Source organism: Rhodnius prolixus, unplaced genomic scaffold (assembly GCF_049639745.1).
Source record: "Rhodnius prolixus isolate KJV_2025 unplaced genomic scaffold, Rpr scaffold_2, whole genome shotgun sequence".
Taxonomy (NCBI): Eukaryota; Metazoa; Arthropoda; class Insecta; order Hemiptera; family Reduviidae; genus Rhodnius; species Rhodnius prolixus.
This window is the reverse complement of record NW_027411592.1, coordinates 14,113,645-14,140,051: the sequence shown is the minus strand read 5'-3', so window position 1 is coordinate 14,140,051 and position 26,407 is coordinate 14,113,645. Positions and strand designations below refer to the sequence as shown.

General features: G+C 29.4%; 4 protein-coding genes across 13 annotated transcripts; 2 read left to right on the top strand and 2 right to left on the bottom strand.

The window, feature by feature from the left end:
- Window positions 1-42: 42 nt before the first annotated feature.
- On the top strand, window positions 43-15,964 carry LOC141449032 (uncharacterized). 5 transcript variants are annotated; one of them, XR_012455305.1, is made up of 6 exons: window positions 43-285; window positions 2,619-2,840; window positions 3,652-4,272; window positions 5,627-5,803; window positions 15,213-15,327; window positions 15,831-15,964. XR_012455305.1 is itself a non-coding variant. In XM_074118049.1 (5 exons), exons 2-5 carry the CDS (start codon window positions 2,632-2,634, stop codon window positions 6,498-6,500), a joined length of 1,191 nt encoding a protein of 396 aa, XP_073974150.1. In that variant the 5' UTR covers window positions 43-285; window positions 2,619-2,631; the 3' UTR covers window positions 6,501-7,549. The 5 variants fall into 5 exon arrangements, 4 of the variants coding, with proteins under 4 accessions (XP_073974150.1, XP_073974147.1, XP_073974148.1 ...); XM_074118049.1 differs by lacking the exons at window positions 15,213-15,327; window positions 15,831-15,964 and adding an exon at window positions 6,314-7,549 and having other exon boundaries at window positions 3,655-4,272; XM_074118046.1 differs by lacking the exons at window positions 15,213-15,327; window positions 15,831-15,964 and adding an exon at window positions 6,314-7,549 and having other exon boundaries at window positions 45-285.
- On the bottom strand, window positions 6,517-10,122 carry LOC141449037 (uncharacterized). Of its 2 annotated transcripts, XM_074118055.1 has the most exons (6): window positions 9,976-10,117; window positions 9,697-9,783; window positions 9,174-9,255; window positions 8,922-9,010; window positions 6,733-6,862; window positions 6,517-6,646 (listed from the first exon to the last, which is right to left on the bottom strand). In XM_074118055.1, the coding sequence occupies exons 1-6, from the start codon at window positions 10,015-10,017 to the stop codon at window positions 6,576-6,578; spliced, it is 501 nt and encodes a 166-aa protein (XP_073974156.1). In that variant the 5' UTR covers window positions 10,018-10,117; the 3' UTR covers window positions 6,517-6,575. The 2 variants fall into 2 exon arrangements, with proteins under 2 accessions (XP_073974156.1, XP_073974157.1); XM_074118056.1 differs by lacking the exon at window positions 8,922-9,010 and having other exon boundaries at window positions 9,976-10,122.
- frj (membrane bound O-acyltransferase domain containing farjavit) lies at window positions 11,169-19,384 on the bottom strand. The gene is made up of 9 exons (XM_074118045.1): window positions 19,035-19,384; window positions 18,815-18,941; window positions 18,593-18,740; window positions 17,749-17,900; window positions 17,546-17,645; window positions 16,815-16,929; window positions 16,558-16,737; window positions 14,484-14,625; window positions 11,169-13,443 (listed from the first exon to the last, which is right to left on the bottom strand). The coding sequence occupies exons 1-9, from the start codon at window positions 19,244-19,246 to the stop codon at window positions 13,201-13,203; spliced, it is 1,419 nt and encodes a 472-aa protein (XP_073974146.1). The 5' UTR covers window positions 19,247-19,384; the 3' UTR covers window positions 11,169-13,200.
- On the top strand, window positions 19,356-24,865 carry LOC141449038 (uncharacterized). Of its 5 annotated transcripts, none has more exons than XM_074118059.1 (6): window positions 19,356-19,483; window positions 20,164-20,307; window positions 21,159-21,236; window positions 21,319-21,412; window positions 21,729-21,877; window positions 24,308-24,865. In XM_074118059.1, the coding sequence occupies exons 3-6, from the start codon at window positions 21,201-21,203 to the stop codon at window positions 24,413-24,415; spliced, it is 387 nt and encodes a 128-aa protein (XP_073974160.1). In that variant the 5' UTR covers window positions 19,356-19,483; window positions 20,164-20,307; window positions 21,159-21,200; the 3' UTR covers window positions 24,416-24,865. The 5 variants fall into 5 exon arrangements, with proteins under 5 accessions (XP_073974160.1, XP_073974161.1, XP_073974158.1 ...); XM_074118060.1 differs by lacking the exons at window positions 19,356-19,483; window positions 20,164-20,307 and adding exons at window positions 20,661-20,817; window positions 23,360-23,416; XM_074118057.1 differs by lacking the exons at window positions 19,356-19,483; window positions 20,164-20,307 and adding an exon at window positions 20,662-20,817.
- Window positions 24,866-26,407: the final 1,542 nt, after the last annotated feature.

Genomic DNA, 26,407 nt, shown 5'->3' with positions numbered 1-26,407 from the left:
AGCATCTATCAGCACTATTTCAATGAACATCTGTTAATAAAGTAAGAACAACTTTTGAATGAATTTAGTTTTAGTTTTTAGTCATTCTTTTTGATATTGGTGTAGTCAGGCAGGAGGACATCACATTTAGGCAAAATACATTTTTTGTTTCTTCTTTTTCTTTTAGTTGAAAAAAAAAAAAAATTGTTCGAGAAAGATTACAAAGTTATTGGATGCGATGTGTCTTAATATTTCTGCTTTCCCGAGGTTATTAGCATCATTATTAACTTGGCCTCAAGTATTCGGGTAAGAACAGTCATTATTATTATTTCATATTTAAAGTTATGAATATCCATAGAGAGAACTTATTCTTATTGGTAAATCGTTCAAAAAACCAACAACCAGCGCAAAATATTGACAAGAGACATATAAAACGAAATAAACTATTACTGGGAATATTTACAGTGCTGCTGCCTTTAATTTTGATATTAGTAGGAATTTACATAATGCTGATAATTATAAGAAATCATGATGAAAATTTGAAAGCAACCAGGTTTGAAATACCAGGTTTGAAGGAATGTAAGCTTTTGAGAGAACGACGTCATACATTTGTATACAAGCAAGGCAGTATTTCAACTAATGTAAAACCAGTGAGAAATATATTTTTTATAATCGATGATTCAATAATGACAGCTAAAGAAGCTTGTGCTATTGAAAGTGCTTTACACAAGTTTCCTCACAGAAAGGTATACCTTATGCAACTTCAATGCAATCAATCTACTGTTCCTCTAATCAAATTGGACTATCGAAAAATTCTTTATGATTATCATAATGCTTTTTTCGTAAAGCTAGAACCTAATGAATATTTGTCACATTCACCTGTGGAAGGTATGTGGAATTGCAAAAATGACAAAGCCCAGATAGCTGCAATGGCGTACACAGCTTGGAGATTTGGAGGCAGCATATTCACCCATCAAATCTTAATAAACCACAGATCTCTGCTGAGTAGTAGGAATTTAAAAGTGTTAATAACTCCTGTAAGTTTCATAAATTCCTACCCTTGTCATGGTTTTTTCTATATGCTGATGAACAATATAGCACAAAATAATAGAAACTTTAATGTCAATGAACTAATAGATTCTACTATACTAAATTATAATAGCAACTATTCCAATCCTGTTCAAAACGGAAGTGAACTAATCTGCAATAATTATTTATGTCCATTGATATCATTCTCTAAATATGTGAAGTCAAAAGCAAGTATTTCAATATGTCAGTTATCACACTTATGTCCTCAAGTAATAAAACAGTACCTTATCAACACAGCGTCATTTGACCTCAATCAAACATATTTTGAAAACTTAAAATGATATATTTTTATTAAGTTATCACTCAGTAACACTTGATAAAAAGGAATGTTGTACATCGTAGTATTCATAATAAAATGTAACATTTATAATAAACATTTAAATAAAAAAATACGTTGAATAAAAAAAATGTTATCATCCGATGAAAACTAATAAAATACTTTGCAAGTACTATACAGATAGTATAGTATGATTAGGATAGTGAAATTAATTTGGGAACATTTAAATATAGTCTGCGGAAGCCTCTTGTAACTATTTTTAATCTCTTAAACAACTTGCAAAATTCAAGTCTAAAACTCTTCTATGTTTCTTTTTATTCACTTCTGTGTCTTAAAACTCGAGTAAGTTCTATACTTATGTTTAGAAAAAAATTTAATTGTAAAAATAAGTAATGCAATATAAGGTAAGTGGTCCATTCGGAAAGTTTTAGTGATATAAATACAGAACTGTTGGATAGTTTCATAAATGGTGTCAATCAATAAATTAAAATCAAATTTTGTAGGAAATTCTGAACAGTAGCAGTACATTTATGAAACTATTAATTGAAAAAAATAAGATGGATTACCTCAAAAGTATAGATTCAATTGTAACAATGATTCCCCATATATAATATTTCTAGGTGGAAATTTAGTTTCTTTAATTTTATACAAATTTCTACTTTCTAACATTGCATTTGTGGAAAAACGTTATAAGTTAAACAAAATGGTATTTTCATTGAAAATAAAAGCCCCCTTTTTGACTTAGCAATTGTTTATAGATGTCACACGATAATTATAGATAAGATGCGTACACACTGCTCATTTACATAATAAGAAGAAATAGCATAACTGTGAAAAATTATTTTTTAGTCAATGAACACAGATAAGAATAATGCTGTTATATTTTTAGAACTAAAATTGTTGAAATGAAAAAAAAAAATTGGATTGCTTCAGAAACTCGAAACTTTAAGATACAAATATAGGTTCGCTTACAAATTGTTAGAAGATGGATCGAAACAAGCTTTTCTACATACAAATATTGATTATTGTTATTATTAAAAGGGAAATTCTTCCTCGGAACATTATAAAAACTGGTTTCTAAAATTTGAAACACAATCAATTTAAAAACTATTGGTTTTCTCAGGTAAAATTGAAGGCTACAATAAGATATATTGTAATAAGATGGAGAAAATCAGTTCTCATAATCTAACAATAAAGTTTCTTTGTTTGCCAGTAGAAGTCTTTATAAATATAGTGTGATGATCAAGAAATAAAACATTATTATTTTATATAGTTAAAACACCTCAATGGAGAAACACGAGCGAGTTCGTCTACTTCTTATTGATGGAGAAGAAACGATGAATGGACGCGGAGGACGTATTTCTCATGGTGCTGCGACACTTGTAAGCAGATGGCCAGGGTATATCGCTTCAGCCATTTGGTTCGTCATCTTCGTCATCTCGGTGGTCACACTCTTGATGTTGCTTGTATTTTTGCTATTAATTAAAGAAGAAAGGTGAGTTATTTTCGGAGTGCCAAAATAATTCTCATTTGATTTGTAATATAACCGATTATTGTTCCTTAGATTGCAAATTTCATTTAATCTTTTACAAGAAAATATTCCTGCAAGTCATCAACGACAAAGTAGGAATTTCTTGTAATATAACAGAATCTAACTTAATCAAGGGAGTGAAAGAACACTCCCTTATCAGTAAAGATACTGATATCAATGATTGTAAGAAAAAATATTTAGTAAATCAAATCCTAGTCCTATCTTAACTCAGTCTAGCTTTACAGGTCCGTCTCGATGTGTATGACTAGTAGTATAGAGGTGTAGATGTAGTGACAAATCTACCTTACCTAGAATTGTATAAAGGACGATATATACCTATCGCAAAGGATTCAGAAATCACCCACTCTCAGTGTAGGCAGTGGCAGTTTATCCCAAGATCTATTCTTCTCAGATTACAATAATACTCACAATGCCAAAATCAATGGTCTAGAAGTTGGAAAATTATACAATTATCAATAGTAATTATCTTTAAATTATATTTAATTTCGTTGCGATGCTATGCAATTATAAGAAATAGCCTTATTGAAAAACTTAGAACCAAGATCTTTTGATAATTTGTTACTAATTTGATGTAACTCTTGAGGGAAATTCGTAGAAGCCAAATCTGCTTAATTTTTACTTACAGTGTGACGTTTAAAATTTAATGTTTTTTTTTTTTATTATTATGAAATTCTACAATTTTGTTCCTCCCAAGTCTAGAATTTGTGTTTTATGTACGGAAACACTGTGGCTAATTAAGAAACTTTTTTTTCAGAAGACTGATAACTTCTAGTAAAGATTTTAGAACACCAACTCATGAACCACTTACAACCTATAAACTGAAAAATGATTTCTGCCACGACATGACTGATAAAACATCTATTAAAAAACAAGATTTACCAAATATTGAAATGTTCAATACAAGTAATAATATGTTTTATGTAAGGACTAAACCTTTGAATAAGCATAGTGCCTGTACTGCAGAATCAATTCTCAGAAATTTTAGAGAGAAAAATGTATTTATACTGATCTTCGATGAATTTCATCTCGATTACGAGAACGTATTGAAAGCTGAATATGCAAATCTTTTAACGACAAAGGTTGATGGTAAAAAGTATTTAAGAGGAACGCCTTTCAAATGGGACCGCCAAAATTACAATAAATCAATGATTGTTGCCGGATTGCTAACATTATGGCAGTTTGGGGGTACCATCTTATCGGATAATCTTGTTTCTTGTAAAAAGCCAGAAAACAATCCAAAAATGACCGAAGGTTCTTGCATTGTGGATTATGAGTTACTTTCTTGTGCTGAACAGTGTTCGGCCTATGTTTATGATTTTATGAAGACAATTATGCTGCAAAATATCCAGGATGGAGCTGCACCTATCGTTGACAAGTAAGATATGTATAATAAAATAATATAATTATAAATACATATTAATAATTAATGCGTCAAATAAGTTAATGGCAGGAAAAGAAATGTGATGCGCCATACTACTTTTCATTCACTTATAACAATAAATAATAGAATCATTATAAAATTTCTTTAATTTTGATATTTTCGGTATCCAAACACTGAGCCGTATCGACATAAATAATTGTTTTCTGTAAAAAATAAATAAATAAAAGTGATACGCATACATATCAAACTTTTACATGTATACCTAAAAACTTAATGAATATATAGTTTTCGTGACCTCAAATTGTTAAACTTAGGATGGAAGATTTGCGAGGAATCGGTCAAATAAAATTTATCTGACCGGTTTATTTGACCGATTCCTCGCAAATCTTCCATCCTAAGTTTAAAAACTTAATATTATGTACTTTGGTAATAAGCTTTTCTTAAAATTTTGAATTTTCTATTACACTGCAATTTTTCAATTGGTCTCATTTTTCCCAAATTTCTAAGATACTGCTGTTAAGATGTAAATGTACCGGGAGTGTTAAAAAAAAATATTTCTTCTCAAATAAAAATTCAAACTGTCTTTTACAGATTTACAAGGGCTAAACGTCAAAAACTTCCCCAAAAAAGTGTAGCGTTGGAAAACACTCAATAGAAAATTTGTTCCATAGAAGATTATATTCTCTACTCCTTATTATTTATTTATATATACGAATAGACTTTTAGAACGGTGCCAAAAATGGTATAAATGGAGTTTTCAAAAATTTTTCTTGATGTTGTTACTTTTTTTTTTGTAAACAATGTAACCCGTGAACTGACATTCTATTCGAAATTTCATGTAAATGACCCTTTGGGGTTTCAGGGCTAGGCAACTAATGCACAACTGTCCATCACCGGCCAGTGAGCTGTAAAGAAGCTCCCGTGATCTCTGGGTTTCCAAATCCAGTATTCGCTAACCACTCAGCTAATCCTTTCCCTTCCTAAAATTATTGTATTATTATTATAGCTAATTAAAAACTTTGCCAATCTTAGTCCAATTTAATTGGTAGGATAGAGCGGCTAAGGTTTCACCAACCTACCATGTGCCAGGTAAAGGTACCCCAGCATAAAACATTGATCAGAAATTATATTTTATAGAGCTTCTCGTAGTCAACCTTAAGAGCCTCTATAGTTTTCAGTTGATATCGCTTATAAATGGCTCCTGTCCTTTTCTTTAGAAGATTTTGTGAAATGGAAGAAATAAATCCTCCCTTTTGATTTCGAGGAGATGAGCTTTAAATATTCTTTATGTATTTAATATTACAACTTATTTTTTATACATTCATAAACATATGATTTGCTTTTTAAGATCGCTAAGAGATTTCTGTAGAAATGGCAAAGAAGACTGTGAAGGTGCGAGACGTGCAAAGCATATTTGCGATAATCCAGAATTTGACTCAAGCTGTGAATTTGCAAGATTAGACAACTGGGAAGATGAAGATCCAAACTGGGAAAGAATTATAAAATATTGTCCAATCACTTACAGGTACGCGAATAGTAAAGATAAATATTTAAATTCCATTAGGCCTTCATAATACATTTACAATGATTAAGTAGTGGCCTGTTTTCTCTCAGTATTTACTTCCAACCACCAACAAAATATTGGATGATGAATTATTAATTACATGTATTCATATGTCATCTTAAGTAAAAATATAAGTTACCCAGGGATACTAGTTCAGTTAACTTTTAACCCAAAATTTTAGTTAATTGATCCCATTGTAGTTTATCAAAGTTAAAAGCAGCCCCAAGTTAGATCTCCAGATTTTTCTAATCGTTGTTTTTATTAAATATCTCGTTTTTATTTTTTTGCCTTTTTCCGCGTAAATGGCTAAATAAACTCTGCATGCAAAGGGCAACATTTTACTTTTTTATAACAAACTTTAAAATTAATGTGTGTGCAATTTTTTTGTTTTTAAAGGCGGTCCCCGAGCGCTAGCTCATACCCGCCCGTTTTTTTAAAATTAAAATTACTAAATGATGATTACAAGTACAGGCATTCAACACAGAAAACTGGCATTACCACAGAATCCATAAACAATAATACTGGCTGTTCCGAAGAGACAATCGCACATTCTGCTCGTAAAGCAACTTCAAAGAAAGTCCCATTTAAGACCCCTTCAATCTCAATAAAAACTAGTACATCAACTTCAGCAATTACTACAACTAAAATAAAAAGATAGTTTTATAAAAACTACAGATGGTGTAATGGTTTTATTGAATCTTTTCAATAAAGGAACTAAATGAGTTTCTTGAGTTCAGAAATCACTGAGACGTAGAAGACTGCGAAAGCAACAGAAAACATGTAGCCAGTTGTGTATCATGAATGCTAAAAAATGTAAAATATATGAACGATGAATATTATTTAATTTTTCCATATACTTTATTATAAAATGTATATTTAAAATAACTCACCAAAAACCAAAATAACTAGCTTGTTTAGTGCCTTAATTTTTTCAATTAGTGCTAACAATATAAGGACAAGCAATAGTAATATATTTGCAAACTGCAGTACAAGATAAGGCATAAGTAATACTGCTTGATCCTGAAAAATAGGAAACCCAATTTCTTATTGATTTATTAAGGCCCGAGCACACAGAACATATTTGTAGGGGTAGATAAAAGATCTAGTTGATCTTACGTTACATTACGCGATCTGTCGCAGCGATCCAATCTTTATCGCGACAGTAGGTTTCCAGTTTTGCGAAATAACGAACTAGTTCAGTTCAAATGGACAAAAAATTTAAATTTGGAATAGAAACGTGCACGTGCGTTCTTTTTTTTTTACACTTTTATTTCTCTTGCAATATATTGAAAATAAGTACAAAAAGCACACATATTTTAATGATTATTTTACGTTTTATTATATTGCTTAATTTTAAGCACTTCAATCACTACTTAAGTATTTAGTAAACTACTCGTTTCCTATTAAAGTCTGTATAATGTATCATAAAAAGTATATATATACATATACTTTATATATGAATACTTGCGAAGGACGTAATAAGTATCTGACATTACCGTATTGAATTCCCAATCTCTAACCACCGCGACAGATAGCATTTTGAGCTGGAATCTTTAAGCGAAAAAATTTATTTAAACGTAAATTTGTATTTCCTATTCATATAAATAGAAATAACTGCAATGTATTAAAAGTACGTTACTCCTTCATATATTGTGTTTATTTAAATAAAATAGTTCAGTTCGCAAAATAAAGTTCTTTTTTTCTTTTTTTTTTTGTTTAAACTTATACATTTTTGAACTTGAACAACGATTTCTATTTGTCCGCTGTTATATAAATGCGTTCTAATAATCAGTTGAAGTTAAAGGATTGCAATACTTCGCTGGCAAAAAAAAAATTATAGAATGTAAGAATCACGTAGAAAGTGCAGGACTTTCATCAGTACAACGCAAAATATAGGTATTAAAACGTTACCCGGAGGTTCCCGATGAGACTAGGATAACCCAATAAAGTAAAAGTAACAAAAAGCTGTGCGCCTTGCGTTCACTTAAGAATATTGTCAACAGATGATATCCACACTTTTTAATTGATGAAAATTCACCTGTTAAGAGATTTGTAGAGAAAGAAGTTTGAATATTTGTGCTAGGTTAGTAGGCAGGATACTGAGATAGGTTTGAGGTTTCAGAGGAAAAGTAGGTAGTTCCAAATTTGCCATTGTTCAGAGAATTTTCAAGTTATGGGTAAGTTGTCAAAGAATATTAATAATATTAGTAATATATTAGTAATTTAGTTTTCTTTGGAAGGGGGATTGGTAATTTCAGTTCGAGATTGACAACAGCGAGAATTAAATCTGTGACAATGGATGAAGCAAGAAGCTATCTGCCTCTGCTTTGCCAAAATACCGTCCTATTGAGCGATTATTATCTGAAACAATAGTAAGTTTTTGCTAGCAATTTACTTGGAAGCCATCGATAATTTGAAGTGCGGTGAATATTATGTTCTATTAGATAATATTTCCTTATGTATTTTTCTTTTCTTTTATTTAAAGCGCGTCAATATCTGAGGGCGCCGTGTAGAAGATTGCAGGGCGGAGACCTAGTTTGTTGCCAAAGTTCACGTTCATCGCTTATGATAACAGCTTACTTAAATAAAAATTATAAAGGTGAAGTTTATCATTTTGGTAGAAATATTTGTTACAGCTGTCAAATGCTTTTATTTGCATTGATTGAAGTATTGCTTGAATAAGTTATGAACATAGGTGACTGTTTCATTGATTCTTTTAAATGATAATTGTTCTCAATGAACTCTATGTAATTTACTTTTAGAGTAGATCCTATTTAGCCTATTAGCTCATTTATCAATTGTCATCTAAGTTAAATTACCAAATTGTATCACACAAATAAGCAGTTGTTTTAATCTTTAATTATCATTTAACTATGTTTTACATTAGGATAAAGGAGGTTCTATTTTTTCAATTGGCTGCAGCTTCTTGGAACTGCATCAGGAAACTTACATTCACAATTTAATCACTTTATAATAGTAATATGGGCACCAATTTCCTCAGATGTTGACGCGCCTTAAATTAAAAAAAAAAGAAGAAGTAATATTTGAATTATTAAGTACGGATTTCTTTAAAACTTACATTTAGTCCACCCAAGAAAAGCAATAAATAATTAAAAAAATTAATTCCACAAGAAAAAAGTTTAAAACTCTTCAGTAATGAAGGACAAACTGAAAATAGTTAAATAATTATTAATTTCATTTCATTATTCCATGCGCCAATTATTTGTTACTAGAGTAAAATGGAAGATTTCGTTGACTCAGAGGAGTATTTTCCTACCCATACGAAGTATATAAATGCAATACTCAATTAATTCATTGGAATTATACTTACTTTTAGGATTCAAACTTCTCAGAAAGCAAGGGGTAAGGCTATCTCTGTGTACTAAACAAAATATATCACTGATAGTTATGAACTGAAAAAAATAATAAACACATGAATAAAGTAAATTAAAACAAATTACTCGTATAATTGTTGTAAAAATTCAAGATAAAAAAAGGAACACCAAGCGACTCCCTTTACTTCAATTATTATTATCTTAATAGACAAATGTACTTAAGTATTTATATTAAAATTATAGATGAACTAGCTTAAATAGTGATAAAGCAGGTAGACAAATTTCTTGAACTTTGGTTTGCTAGTCCTTAGAACTTTGAACAGTGTTTAAAATTAAAGCTAACTCATAGAATTTCCCACATTCTTAAAACAAATTTTTCCAGAAACATATTTTAAAAAAAAAATTATATGAGAAAATAGCAAGCTATAAAAGTTCTCAAGAGATCGTTCTTAGGGAAGCTTGTATCTCTAGTCCTGTAAAATAATGTATTAAAGTAAAAATTAATACATTTACACAAACCATTGCCAGAAGACTAAATGTTACCACAAAAACTGAAGAGCCGAATAAACATGGTGAACATAATATTTGGATTTCTTTGTCATATTTCTGAAATTAACAGATTCTAAAATTAGATAAATACTCTATTGGAATAAATATTCTTATTTCAATCTCCTTCATCTATAAAGTAATATGTCTCTGTATAAACTAGATAATATACAATTAAGAACCAATTAGTTGCAAAATTTATATGGAATTCTATTAAATAAATTACTACTTTGACAGTAAAAAATTACTCACCCTCAAGTATGGACCCAAAGTTCCAGAAAATGGAATTTTCATGTTATTTACTTATTTTTTAATATTTAGGACATAATTCTAAACTTTTATAATACTGGACATTTCCATGGTTATCGATAATGCTACTTGCTGCAATGGAAAAATTAAAATGTTTTAAAAAAATAGTCTTATTTAGATGCAATAAGCATTTCACGTTAAAAGTCAACTGCAGGAGTCGAAGAAATTCTGGAAATTTCAGAAATCTCGTAACACATACTTTTTAACATATTTACTTCAAGCTTATCAATGTTTACTTTACTTTAGGGTAAGGAAAGTAATGAGATCATGTCAAATTTTAAATATAGTTTCCATCAGTAAGTTCGTTTTGAGGTCTCCAAAGTGCAAAAAAAGTCCAAAGAAAATGATCTCTCTGAGGGAAGTATCTAGCACAGAACATTGAATCTCTTCCGTCTCAACTTAAACTGTAGAATGAAAAAAAAAAATGCCAATAAATATAAAGAACTTTAATGATAATTGCAACATACTAAGGAGAAAGCTGCTTCTGAAAAACCATCATAAAAACCATATAGCAGTGCCAGTTTTAGGATCATTCGATCCAGTTTCTGCAACAATCCACACACAGATTTGTCTTAAGTATTTTTCGGCTTTCAGTTTCAATCTTGTTTACCTCTTTCTCTGTACCATTCACCTTGAGTTTCATCTCCTGTTCTGGCCGAAACTGAAGGAAATGCTAATCCACTAAGAGATGCATTCAGAAATTCCTGACTTTATCGTCAACTTAACTTATTTTTCTCCATCAATCACTACCTCAGCTAGTTTCGCATTCAGATTTGCTATCATTGTGGTTATAGCAATGTTTTCTTTAAATATATAAAGATTCTGCCTGTTTTTCAAAACACCAGGATTAATAAATATAACAGCTTACATCAAGGTTAAACCTACAATTATAAAACACTTCTATTTCTTATTAAATTGAACTTGTACTTACAGTTCTTAAAGTTTGGTGCTTACATATTACAACTATAAGGATGATAATGATGGAATTATTTATTTGTAAGAGAATGTTCATCCAAGTGTAACTTAACGGTTGACCAGGAAATACAGTATCGGCCACATTGATGTACAAAAGGGAAAACCTAATCCTAGCCTTAAGAAATGGCTTAAAGAATTTAAGCATCAATAAACATTCAGGCCACAGTTCTAAAAAAATACTTTTTATTAAATGGTTTTGAACAACATTCACTTCTTCATATACTCTACAAACATTTAATAGTTAACAGATGAAATCATAGACAAAAAAATAGTATCAATATTCACTTCATGGAAAATGCTACGGAAGTTTATTCGAATATTAGCGTAACAGTTAAAAAAAAAAAGTAGCTTTCTTAATTATACAAAATTGTAGTATGATAACTTGATAACATTTGTAATGAAAAAAAAAAATTGTTTCAGAAAGAAAATAAGAAAAATCTCTTAAATAATATCTTGAATGTAATTCTCTTTTTTACATGCTGATAAGTATACAATAATTTCTATTATAGTTATTAACTATTAATTCAGACTAAAAGTCTGAAAACTGAGATATATATGAGATTAGGTCACATCTTACTAATAATGACTATAGAAAAGAAGTGATAAATAAAGGAAGAACTAATAAAATATACGTTTCACTGTTTTTATTTTTTCCCAATTGTTAAAGAAATTTTAAAGCTTGTTTGGATAGAGTGTATTTTTAATTTAATGAAGTCAGAAATTTACTCTTAAGGAAGGACTATTACGGTTATCTGAATAATAAAACAATAAGCATTTACCGCAGTAATATAAGTTGAATGTAGGAATCACAATTTTTGAGCCAGTCTTTTATTAATTACTCTTAAAACCTAAAATGATAATGATTACATAATTTTAAAAAACAATATGTTCCACCAGTACGAATGAATTCTTAGGAAAAGAAAGAAAATGTAAATACAACGAATTTTTTTCATTCTTCAAGATCGTGGAAAACAGCCTGTTTAATTGGAATTGTCTCATTTTTACGTACCGAAAAATCTTAAGGAAGTTAAAAACTTTTGTCAATAAATACTTATGTGTAATAATACGTTATAATATTAAAAACACAAGTATGCCCTATAAGGGAGGACGTGAATTTAAAGCATTTCATGCTCAAAGAAAAACAAACATTTAAAAATTTAATCTAAGACAAATATGTCATGGATAGATCAAAGAAATTTTTGGTCAACTAACCAACCTGGACCTAACAATTAATAGTTATTACTTTGTGTGAAAAAGAATTATTGCACAAAAAAATATGTATGTATTTTTATAATATCTATATTATCAATAATATCAATTATTAGAAAATGAAATCTACCCTTTTTAATATTAGCTAAAGAATAGTTCGTTTTAAAATAATAAAAAATTTATAGTTGACTAAGTGACATTTAATAAAGTAAATATAAAAGTAACATTGTATGTTAAAAGGTAAAATGTAGTGAGCAACGGTTTTGTTTTCATATTAAGGCTTAAAAACTATTTGCCTGAACTCTAAAATATTCTGATTTATCACAAATTTTACTTTTTTTTTCTTTAAAAGCCTTACCCAAAACATTTATCAATCTTTACTGTTCACCGAAATGATATTATGATTTCTGCCTGATTATTATTTAAACTGATTGAATATAATAGTTTACAATTCAGAGTGTGGTTCAAAATGTACTATTACTGTTTCATTGTCTTTTATTCAGCTTATATCTATAGGATAAATGAAACATTTTTTAAAAACTTATATGAACGAATCTGGTAATTGAATAATACGCTCTTACATGTAAGAAATGAACCATCGACAGCGTCAAAAATGTTTGCTATAATCATATTTACAGGTGTTGTCTATATATATCGCCATTCGCTAAGGACTCCATATTAATACCGTTAAAAGAGACAAAATTATTACTATCATAATTTCTATAGTACAAGATGAACGAAAAGTATTTCCTAAACAGTAGGGAGATTTTTCAATACTATTTCTCTCTATGAAGTAAATTTATGTAGACTATGTTATAACTCAGCCAACTTTGAACTTTTTTAAAGAATATATTAATCAGACTAATTACATCAGTTTTCAGACCAATTTTTTATTCTCAGAAAGTACCTTATACTTTAATATACGAAAATACATATACGTCTTTCTTTCCTTGAGCTTAGATATAAAATTAATTATTGTACAACTCAATCAGTCTTTTTAGTGATCTCAACCACAGTATTATTTTCTTTGGATTTTCTTTTATTCTTATTTGGAAATATAATAAATGAAACTGCATACATTACTAAGGTGATAAAAGTAGGAATGAAATAGACGGATGTCCAAAATTTGAAAGAGGCAGATAGAGTGAGCAAACGAAATGCCATGCCCCAGTAGCCCATCAACAGCATTCTCCACCAGTATGCTATCATAAACCAAATCCAAGAAACCTAAAAAAAATAAAAAATTAAGTACAAAACTAAAAAAGAAAATATCCTGTTATAAATCTATTCACTGAAGGTATTTATTTAAAAAATCATCTAAGGGTTTAGCACTTTCCCTGCGACTTATAAAATCTCAACATTCAATCGGTCTGACTGTCAGAAACTGAATCAATGAATGTCAGACTAATTAGCCGTTTAATGAATTGGTTGGATTTGTCTAGTTATTTTGAAATCTGAGTTTCAATCACGCCGAATAGGGAAATTTTATTATTCAGAATGATCGCTTAGTGCCTCTGACAACTTTTGGCGCCAGTCTAATGAAGTAGTAGCCGTGGGAGACAATATATAATAGACTGAGTAACATGAAAGAATTCCCCTTGATACCAGTTACAAAATGCTTTACATTCAAATGTATTATTTTAACACCTAACCTAAACCTGAGCTCTAAATGTTTGTAATCTCACCATAAATTTAAATGAAATGAAGCGATGGCAAAACTAATTTTAATTAATACATGAATTAAGCCAGGCTCAAAAATAGATGATTTAAAACAAAAAATCTGGTGTGAAACGGTTAATATGTATAATGGGTCTTATCTCTTTCTTCCCCTTAAAACAAATTCTCCAAAAATAATTTTTTTAGAAAAATATTTCAAATAAAGAAGAAAGCTTGCAAACATGGAAATATTATGAGTTGAAAGAAATGCGATAGAGCCTTTAAAGCTATAGAACTGTTGGGAAAGTTCATAAGAACAATAGCCGCAACATGGTAGAATTAATTAATTTAGGAGTAAAATATAAATAATGGTGGACCGCCCTTCTCCCTTAGTAGACCTGTATAGTGAGTGGTATAGTGACCTGCCTATAAATATTATAAGTATTTGGCTACATTGTCTGTTCTAAACGCCTGGGTGCCTCAGCCAAAGTGCTAACTTGTTTTCAAAAGCATTCTTCCTTATTTATTTGCACTATCTGGTTTTTTCAGCCAATTCAACAAATCCTTCTACTTTTTTATAAAGCTAAAAAAATACTAAAATAGCTACTCACTAGTGGAGAAACCTTAAGGTCCTTAAGATTCTTGAAATATATATCCTCAATGGGAAGGTAAAAAGGAACTGAACAAAGACAACAGTAGTAACCTGCATACATTCCATGCCATATCGCCGAGATCATGAAAGTTACAGCCACCCTGAAAAGAAATATTGGTATCACAGGCTTGTCCTAACTAGAATTTCCAATAATTAGTCCCCCTGGTTTGTTATTAACTTGAATTACATGCGTACAGATCCATACTTTAGAAGATATTGGGTGTTGAAATTTTCTTGGGTCATGACTCGTTCTAAAATTACCCTCGCTATATCTCCCTTTGTAAACAACATATTAGTATTTAAAAAATTTATTCTCTGAAACTCTATCCTTTACTCAGTTATGGACTACAGTTTCATGAGTACAGATCCATCGATTTAGGAGATATTGAGTGTTGAAATTTTCTTGGGTCATAACAGGTCGGAAACGTAGCCCGCTATATCTCCCTCTGTAAACAATCATGTATGAAATTTTGTTCCCACATACTTTATACTTTACTCTGTCATGTGCTATTGTTTCATGGGTACAGATCATAGCTTTAGGAGATATTGAGTGTTGAAATTTTCTTGGCCGTTACCTAAATATCTAGATTTGTAAATTTCATTAATTGTAAAAAAATTTAAAAATATTTTACATCTTTACAATTAAAATTATTATAATATATATAAGACAAGGTTCGTTTGATTACAGATGTTTGGGATATATTTCTAAAATTTGGTTTTTGTAAGTACCTTGGACGTAAGAAGAAATTCAAATTTCTATTTTAAACATTTTCAAAGAATCCTAATTTAACTAGGGCATTAAGGTGAGTACTTTTTTCACTAAAATATAGTTTCTAATCTATGCAAACCTAGAGAATCGTCTTAATTAGATGTACATTAGTCTACAGGAAGTGTGGGTTTACAGAGCGTTTTTTAGAAGTCTTCAACCATTTTCTAGGGAAATTTAAGGATACCATCAAGAAAGTTGCAAGGTAGACCCCTTACAGTTTAGCCATAGCTTCTCCGAGTTACCCAGTGTGCTGATAGTTTTCCAGGCTGATGCCCTTTTGGCTTAGAATGGACGCTAGGGGAATGTTCGGAGATAAGCTGTACTATGGGAATCCCCCATTGTTGCCCTGGTTGTTCGCTGGTAACGGAATATTCACTCTATCCCCACTGTCCGATTTTTTATAGAAACAGAGTATGCGTCAGGACAATGAGGATTGCGCCCAGTAAAAAAGTTACTCGAGTGTGTGCACGGACCAGAATAGAACTAATAGTAATTTTCTGAGATATAATTCCGTTTAACTTGATTTTCTATCCGTAGATGATCATACATGGTGATCGGAACGATGTTGCGATATCGATGAGAGAAAAAACAGTTAAAACGAAATCACCCAAATTATTTCATACGTGGTGTCAAGTTTTTCAAAATAACATCTACTTGAAAGATACGTAAAATTTTAAGTTAAAATACACTTGATTTTTTTGTTTACTGTTGATTAAAATTAATTTTGCAACTAATTTTAGTTAATTTACCGATTATTGAATTTTAATTGAATAATTATCACACTCAGATCTCTAGTTTTTGTTTTGGACCCTGAAGAAATAATAGTTATGATAGTTGGGTGAGAAAAGATTTTTTTTTTATTTATAAACTGACTAAAAGAAATTTCTCAGAAAAAATATTTTTAGAACTTTAAAGCTTACCTCGTTTTTAAACAAATTGTTATTACCTTTAATTATTTGGTAATGTATTTAATTATATAATGAATTAAATTATTAAATATTTAAAGAAAAGTTAATACACAAACACCTAAACGAGAGAAAAAGAGTTCACAAAAATCAATTTTTTATTATTTAGAAAATGAAATATTGTAAATTCAGTTGAAATATACATTTAAACTTTCAATTATTTCAAAAATCATAAATATTAATTTTATATTGATGCTACTCAATGAAATAAGCTCCAGAATTCATGTTAGTTACTTTAATCTTAAGTATTTTCATTTAAAATAAAACTAAGCGCAATATTTACTATAAATCATATTTACCTATAAGTTTTAAGAGGAAACCTCTTATATACATATGCTGCAAGCCAATATTGGACTGTCATATTCCAATGCTTCATTGATTGTCTCACGGTATAATCAAATTCTGCACCGTACGGTTCGATGTTGTGCACAGCTCGAAAACTGTATTCAGCATTTTTTACTTTTTCTTCATCCTTTGATCTGTAACTCATCTGTTTCTCATAATAATAATTTAAACAAGTTTTAACATTCGTATTAGTAGGCTAATTTGTTCTTACATTAGACTTATTTGTTCTTGTTCTTTAGAAGGACCCTTTCCAGGTAAGGGAGCAGTAACTGCTGGGTAAACTCCAAGACCAGACATAATCAATACAGCTTCACTCAATCTCATTCCTGAAAAGAAATTTAACTCACTTAATTTATATGTTCAGTTGAAAATTCCAGGTTAAATTAATAACTCTTAAGTTCTGAACATTTTCCAAGTTTTTTTCTATTCATTGTATGATCTAGGCAATGAAAATATTCTTTACAGACTAAATTGTAATTTGGTTAAGGTCTAATTGGTTGTTCAATTTAGATTTCTTAGTTTGAAATTTACGATTATTTTCCACCGTAGAATAAAAAAAAATTGTTTCGATCCTAAGAAAAGTTGTTTTACTCGCTTTAACAATAAGAAAATGGCTTCAGACATGTTTACACTAAAACAGTGATTCTAACATTTTTATTTTTGGCATTCTAATAAATTTAGTTACATATATGCATCCCTGCAACTTTAGAAGGAAGAATGAAAATTGTAAAATGGCTTTAAAATGAAATAAAGATTTTCACCACTTCCAATCATTTTTTAATTTTCCTAATTTGGTTCGGAGGGCGAAAAAATGTATTATGGCCACCTCTTTGCTGTAGAAATATATCTTTTTTAAAAAAGCAAATAAAGTTTTAATATTATAATTTCAATTCATAACGCTGGCTAGAGAAAAAATAAAATTACTAACTACTAAATTCATACCAATATACATCCTCATACGGAACTGCACGAAAACTGGTAATATATACCAAAGTCGGTACCATACACTCCGATCCGTATAAAACTCATCAGTTAAGACATACTGAAACAAATGGAAAATGTTTAGAAAGGAAGCTACGCTCATATTTCTTATTTTCAACAATAATAACTTTATATTATTTGTTGATGCATAGATAGCAACTTACATCAAAAGAAAAACAAGATGTAAAAATTAAAAACAATACAGCATAAAGCGGAACCATCTTCATTCTTTCCAAAGTATGATCCCAACAGTTAACATATTTTACAAATGGGGTATTGAGCATATCAAGATACATTCGATAAGAATAATATGGTCCTGAAAAATAAATATTTATTAATTTATTGAAGAAAACCACATTTTAAATTAAATAATTAGATTATTAGCATAAATGTTAGTTTAATAGGAACAAAATAGTCCCTCGCCCTCGAAAAAAAGATTGTGCAATTCAGAAGAATGATGAGGGACAAAAACGTTTAAAAAATATTTAACACAACTCTAAAACCTTAAGTTTACCTATAAGTTTTAAGAGGAAACCTCTTATTATGAGCTAATTGATCAGTTGAGACTAGAATATTTCAGCTTTTCAATTGAACCTTCACAAAAACGCATTTTTTTTTAGATTTGAGGTTTTTTTATTCGTAATCGTGCTGATTTCGCACATTAATTTCTCTTACGAAAAAGTGCTGTAATTCCAGGAATAACGATGTACCTCAGGAAATAAAACGAAGAATGATGCTACTTTGGACTGAATAGGCACATAAGGAGCAAATTAATTTCAACTCTAATCCGGCCGGTGCCTATGTATGATTCTAAAAAAAAGTAAAAAAAAAAAAGATAAAAGGTGCTACAAGTCTTTGATAGAAAAATTCTCCGGCCCAGTTCATGAAGGCACGGTTTGGAGAAGAAGAAAGAATAGCGTCTTTAAGGATCTACTATAGATTTATGCTATAAACTAGCATAAATACAAAACATTTCTTCTTTATTTGCAAATATTAAATGTTACATACCCGTAAGAATTCCAATATAACAAAATGAATAATGGAAAATGTCACTCAGAGATGGTTCCGTAATTTTGGTAATCTCAAATTCTGGATCATTTTTTCCACTTTCAATTCCTTTACTAGTATCATGAAGCTCGAAAGCAAGTCCAACCAACTGTAATTGAAATAATCTTTCAATAATCATTCCAGCTCGGTTCCTCTAGTGCGTAATATCAAACAACTACCTACCTTTAAAGTCATTAACATCTGGATAAGATTTAAATGTGATGGAGGATATGGAATGCCAAACAAAATTGTATTTCGAAAGAAGATTAAGTATAAAAATGAAAATACAAAACTAACAGTATGAATAATTCTGTAAAAAAAATAAAATAAAATTTAATTAAATTAAAATACAACTGTCAACAAATAATAAAATTCCTACTTTATACACGAATATTTTACCAACCTTTTGTGAAGGCCTTTTATAATAAGTATGTTAGCTAATGTAAACAATAGCGGATGCCAAAAATGAATTCCTGAAGCAATCAGTATAATGACAGTGCCCAAAAAAGTTGCCACATTTCTTTTCATGCATTTATCTTTAATTTTTCTAAATACCGACCCAAATCCGATCGAAAAAAATAGAAGAGAAAGGTAAACAATATCGTCCCAATCCATTAGAAATGCACTACCTTCCTTCAGGGTTTCAATGATTTAGTCAAAACGCATTGGTAACCGTTATATAACCTTTCTGTAATGTGATGACGTAATTGCTAAGTTAAATTTAAAAGAAGAGTTAAACCATTCCTCAACAGTTTTTTAATTCTTAAAATTTTGTTGCAAAGAAGCAAATGATAGAGGCATTTTAGAAGTAATCAACATAAGAAATGTAATTCTATGCATCTACAATGTAAGGCAAGTATAATTTTTCGGTATAGCAGTAAAGAAAAAAGAAGGTGATAACTTGGGAGAAGTAAAGAAATTGCGTGAGATCGTTAATTCTACTGACGAGTTTTAAAATTCTAAAATACAATCAGTTTCACCTCATGAAACCTTAGTAAATAACCCTCCCACCAACAGTACGCACCCTCCACAATCCACAAAAATTCAAGTATCGATGCATCACTTTTTATCTTCATAATAAACAAAAATATTTTATTCTTGTAATAAGTATTTCCGGCCTACAATTATGTTGTACTTTTTTTCTTTTTTAATAAATTAATAAATCTTGGGCAAAAATGTAACTTAATCCCCTTTAGTTCTTCATTTTACCTTTCCTTTATTTTTGATACAGCTTTAAATCCAGTTGATATAGCAGTAGAGGCAAGTTACCAAAAGAAGTGTGAGCAAATGTCTAATTTCCTTATAACACTAAAAATATTTTAGCTATATTGAATTCAGATACGCTTCGAAGCATTTATAAATTATTTAGAGAGAATTAAATAAAAATATAAGATGAAAAAAGCGGAGATCATTTCATTTCATTCATCATATCTCTATGAATTTGTCATAGTGCACACAATCAATTATCACGACTTACACAAGGATTGAAAACCTAACTATGTTACATTCAGATATCATTGCTTTATTTCTAGGAAGTGAAGTTCCTGCCTGAAGCACTTACCCAAATCTCGTGGAAGTCATGGAGAAGAAAGGAATGGAAGAGATCCATGCTTTTTTTGGAAAAATTTTGGAGAAGAAAGAAGTGAAATACGCTGCAGAGCAACTATAAATTTGAAGTACGTGAACGTTGGAAAAGTGGAAATTTTTTCACCAATATAATAAAATTTGAGGCAATAGACTCCAATAGCTGCTATGAATACAAATAAGTTTTTTTTTCTAGCCCTCAATGTGAAAACAAAATCAGTAGTACAAATAATAAATATTCTTGTTCCCGTATTTGAATCACGTAGCTACAGTAAATTTAACATCTCATTGACCGCTTAAGTTTATAGAATTCACATCTTCTTAAATAATACTTAATGTGAGAGGAGAAGAGACGTCTGTAAGAAGTAGTAATTTTTAGTTAATTTTAATTGAGTAAATAAAGAAAAATATAGAAAGAAATTATTTAATTGGAATCCAAGATGTTGGTAGCAATGTAAAGAAAAGTGGGTGTTCAGCCAGTTATGACTGAAGAAGTAGGAAGATTAGGTAGTTAAGAACTAGTCCTCCTTGACTTTATATGCTGGTGAGTCAACCTACATTTTTCTTTGGCATCTACGTTTCCCATAGTGTGACTTAATAAGGTGTGGTTTATTACATTTATTTTTATATATTTTTTCTTTTTTTTTTAACTACAATGCTTAATAATAAACATTTATAATTTTGTACAATTTTTCACATAGACTGAATACTTTCCTAAGAATTGAAATCACTTTTTAAAGTGCTGTACTTGAAAAAAAATTCAGTTAAATTTTTGGTATCTAATTTTATAAAATTAATTTTAAATTGTTCATTATATAAATGACGACTTTTAAGTTATTAAAAAATCATTATTGGTTGAAATTCACAAAATAAACGTACAAAATCAATATATGTATGTACCAGATTATTTCAAATGTTTTAATTACAAATTCATTTTTAACAGTAATCCATTGACTTCAAGTCTCTAAAATTTTACTTTCATAAAATGCGGCTGATTGTTGCAGTATTACTGTTATTAGCAGTTAGTATAATAATCCGTTATAATTTGCTTAGTAAATTACGGTTTATTTTTATTTATATTATTTCTCTTTTTAATGTTCTAGGTTGCCATTAATGCTGGCGATATGTTGATGAAGTCTATTGTGTTTGATAAGAAGACTCCAGGGGTGTTTTATTGTCCTCAGCATAAACCTACAGGTGTTACTATCTTTTTTTTTTTTTTTAAGATTTAGTATTGATGATTTCTTGTTTAAATTATTTTCCTTGAAATATTATGATTATTTTTTAGTTAATTTATTTATTATAACTATTTACTCAAAACAAATTTATAAATACAAATAAATTATTTGTATATGACATATATTTGTGTTCCATAAGCCAGCAACTGTCATAAAATATACCTACTACTGACAATCATCTGGTTACATCAAGCGGTATATTTATAGATGATGATGCCTCGTATTTTTAAATGGCTACTACATTGTAGTTAACATAATTTTTCTTTGTTTTGTAGGTTTAGATAAGATGATAGTTAGATCAAGGCCATTAAAAAAACTCTGTGAATTTGATAATAAAAAGCCATTGCCACCGGACTACAAATCCGATTGTTATCATGATATTGATGAGTCGGAATGGGCATGTAAAGAAAAGTACAGAATTATGGTAATGTCATTTAGTTTATCATTTTTAATATGCAACGTCCTGGAAGAATTAACAAAATATTAATTTTAATAGTGCTTCATTGGGAAATTGTCTAGGATTAAGTAATTAACTGTTTTAAGTAGGTTAGATACATCTAAAACTGGAAGTATTTAACATATGATAATTCATTGGAAGTTGATATTCGTAAGGGTTAAATACATAAGAATCTTGGCTGTCCATGATTGGATAAAAGTCAAAACCGATGACAAATAATAATATTTAATAATACCCCTCAATACGAGAGAACACTGTCCGGAGGCCGGCAGTGCACTGGAAAAAGCTCCGGGCGCTAATAACCTCAGCTGTTGATGCGCAAAAAAAAAAAAAAAAAAAATACCCCTCAAAAAAAATGTAATAAAACACCTTCTGTTTAATAACTCACAAAATTAAAATAATCAAAGAAAATTAGTTTGAAATAATGTCAGTAGTGAAATACATTTGTGATTTTCTCATACCGCCATTTGTAATAAAATTGTCTAGAAACTATTTCGTGCCAAAAAAAAAGGCACTGAAACCCCCAAAATTAAATCCGCAAAGTGGCCTTTCGCTCTTACGATTTTCTATTTTTGAGTTTATGCTGCTCGTATGTGTACATCTCCCAGTTTGTAAAAACTAATGTTTTTAACTCAAACCGATACTTCTGGTAAAATTGCAAAATCGAAAAATCTGCTATATCACCTTTTCTTATTAGTATTTTGGAGAAAATGATGTTTTTTAAAAAGAATGTATTATAATATTCCAAAATGTTTAAGTAAAAATCCACTGGTTCGATCAGAAATTTTTTTTTTGAGAAAAACTTGTTACTTTTATAACAATATCAACTTTGCTAAGTTTCATGAAATTATCAGGACCGATTATTGAGAAAATCGTGGACAGTGATTAACCCCTTCAGGAAAATTCGCAATTGTAGACAGTATTTCTTATTCAAAAGTTGAATTTTAGCAACATATTCATTTTTAATATTGTACAGATGACATATTTAATCAAGATACTGATTTACTGAGATAAGAGATACGCTGAGTGACTGCATATATCGTATGTGGATATTAATTAGTCTGATTCTAAATGATAATGTAAAGAGTTTAATTTAAATTCTTTTTAACTGCTTCCTATTTTTTCTAATGAATATTTAGTATTTTCACCAGTGGAGAAATCTCTTTCACTCTTGTTCAAGTAGAAATCTAGGTAGTTGAGAATAGGAAGTATTTTCATGCTCCAATATCTTTTACTTTCTTCAATGTGTAATTATTAATAATAATGAAAATATTAATAATAATAATTAGTTTACAGATTTTAAAACATTAACTTTATTAAGTAAAATGAGTTTCAAGCAATTTAACAAATGTTTAAAAACTACTTATTTTAATTTACTTTCATTCATTAATTTAAAATAAAAAAATACTAATATGTAGATTTAGATTATTAACACAGGATAATTTACAGAAACGTCTCAAGGAGCCTAAAGAAGATATTGTGGACCTGCAATCTCAGTATTCTTAGGTAGAACAAGTAAAATTCAAACAAGCAAACTTAAACTTATTCCGTATTCTTTTCTTCGTTTTTGTTTTTTTTAAATCTTGCCACCTTTTCTCTGTGTTCTAACATATGCTATTAATTTATATTTAATTATTAACTTTAGTTTGTATCTCTGGTTAATACATCTTTTCTGTGTTTTTCTGTAGATATTTTTTTTTTTCTCTGTGTTACTAACCTTCACAAGAAGAGGCTTGTTTTATCTCAGTTCACAGCATAATTATATGTTGTGTTTTGTATGTTTTACTTCACCTTTTATTTTTGAATCATCTTCAGAATCTTGTTGATTTCATTTATTTTTCTATAGGATTTATTCTTGTATTTTTTTTTTTTCTACTGCTTTTAACTTTTGCTGGGCTATTCGGTTCTACATGAATTATTACTATTTAAAACTTTTTTTCAATATACATTGTTGAATATTCTTTTAGTTTTTTCACTTATTTAAGTTTTTCTTTCTTTTCTCAGTTGTTCTGCTGCTAAACTTAAGAAATGCGTCAGTTTGTTTTTTTACACTAGTTTGAGGCAATTATACCTATACCAGAAAATAGCATAAATATCTTGTATATAAATGTCATCCATCCAATAAACCTTCATTGCAATCTTTTAAAAAACTTAATGTTATTTCTAGAGTTATGTAGGAATCTTATCTTTTTTACAAGTTTTATTCCTGAAAAAGATATCAGCGTGCAGAATAGTGTATCATTCAGACTTAAAGTTTGATTTATAATCTTTTCCATTTTACAAAGTTATTGTTTAACTTACTAGTGTAAAAAACGTAGCTGACAGTACTTCTAGATTCTCTTTCGCTCTCTTAACTTTTGGTGAATTGTAATTTAATTAATTTTCTTTCACTTTCAGATGAGATTATACCCACCTGGTAGCGAAGACAAAAAGAACAGCGATAAGTGGCAAAGAGCCTACAATAAATACATTAAGCGGAAGCAACAAGGAAAGAAACAATATTGATAAAATCTGAAGTTAAATGCGATGGATTAATTATCAACAAACAAGTAAAACAAAAGTAACCAATGGAAATAATAAAGAAAAGGGTAACACATAACAGCAGGAATTGTTAAAATTTTATAAATCTTGTAGTTCACAATAGGCCAAAAAAAAAAAAAAAATCGCAAAATACCTAATGAAATTTAACAGCTGGCTGTGAATAAAATGAATTAAGAATCAGTTTAATTTGTACCAATTTAATACAAATTTTAGAAGATGCTGTACAGAATATGCTTGGTAATTTTATTACATAATGGTGTCCTTTTTCTCTCTCAAATTTTTATTTTTTGGAACTCGCACTTTTCGAATGTATTAAGTTAGAAATTTAGTGGAGATTACCTATTTTTGATGTATTTTTACAACTGTGTACTAACTCTGGAAAACAAATATTAATAATAAATTCTTTTAAATTAATGTTCACTTTTTCTTTTTTGCGAGATTTCTTTAAAAGTTATTATATATTCATTAAATTTATTTTAAGAATAGTAACTATTATTTTCTTCTAATCCTTAGACTAGGCCGACTAGGTTTGGTGAAACTAGTTTACCTATTTCAAAGGAACACAGTACTTTTTATTTTTTATCAGTTTCTTTCAACTATCTTCAAACTGCATTTCCTGCTGCAAATCGGCCTTTGTAACTACAGCTAAGAGAAAAATACTTTGAACTTGCTGGCTCACCTAATGCCTGTGGACGTTCACAGCTGATTTTCGCTTCTTATAGACTTCGAGAAAATTATCTTAAACAATTTATTTTCTAAACGACTCTATTTTTTTTTTTTTTTTGAACAATTATTTCATTTGCTGGGCAGAAACATTCCATTTTTTACTATATTAATTTGCGGGATACTCTTGGTTGAACGTTATATTTTAATGTCTTTTTGGTACTAAGATTACCTTGAGAATAAAATTACTGTGAAAGACTGTTTTTCAAAGACTACGTTTCCAAATTGAAAAAGAAAATTGTTTAATTACGTTCAGCATTAAGTTGGATGGGGCCAACTCTTATTTCATCGTTTGCTTAGGGCATTTAGATATGTGTTTAACAAATTTGTTAAAAGTATAAATTAATAAATAAAAATGAGCAATCAAGTCTAATTTTTCTCTAGGGCTTCGCGCATCCCACACGTCAACAAGGAGATGAATGAAACTCTTGTTGGGAGCATATGTGTAATCTTCGATTTAGAATAAAACGACAAGTATAAGATAAGAAAGGGCCAAAGGGTGATCTTATTGACGCTTATTGTTAAAAATGCGTAAATAAAAAAAACGCTGTTTTGTTTCTATCATTAATTTTTAAATTACTCATATTACGCACATATATTCACTTTTAAACGTTGTATTCCGTTTCTAGAAATATTATGTCTCCTTGAAATAGTTAGTTCATCAGTACGCATTTCAGTGACTATAAAAAACGCAACAAACCTACCGCTGAAGCTACGCAAGATGCTGGGTTAATTCGAAGTGGAATATGCCCTTGATCATCAAGATGGGCTTCAAAAATTTGTTTGTGATAGAACCTAAAAAAGAAAAATTTAATTCTTATTAACATTATATTGTTTTTAACACCATACAGCACACTGAAATGCCTCTATTGACTGTAGCCCTTACCTTACCATAACCATACCTTCAAAACTGCCATAGAACTTCATTATAATAAAAAGTTCTGGACCTACACATACATAATATGTATGTATAATATTATTATATATACAATAAAACCAATAAGTTTAGGGAAAATCACAGGAGATATTTACGACAAATTAAAAAAAAAAAAAAAGAGAAAACCTGTTCAGTAAAGCAGTACTATTCGATGGTGAATATTACTTCAATCCCGGAATTTAAGATATAGATTTAATCCAATCATATAAGATGGGGATCGTAGACTAAAATGCCACTTTAAAGGAGAATACCCATAAACACCATTATTTTCTAGTAGAATATTTCAAATAAAAGTT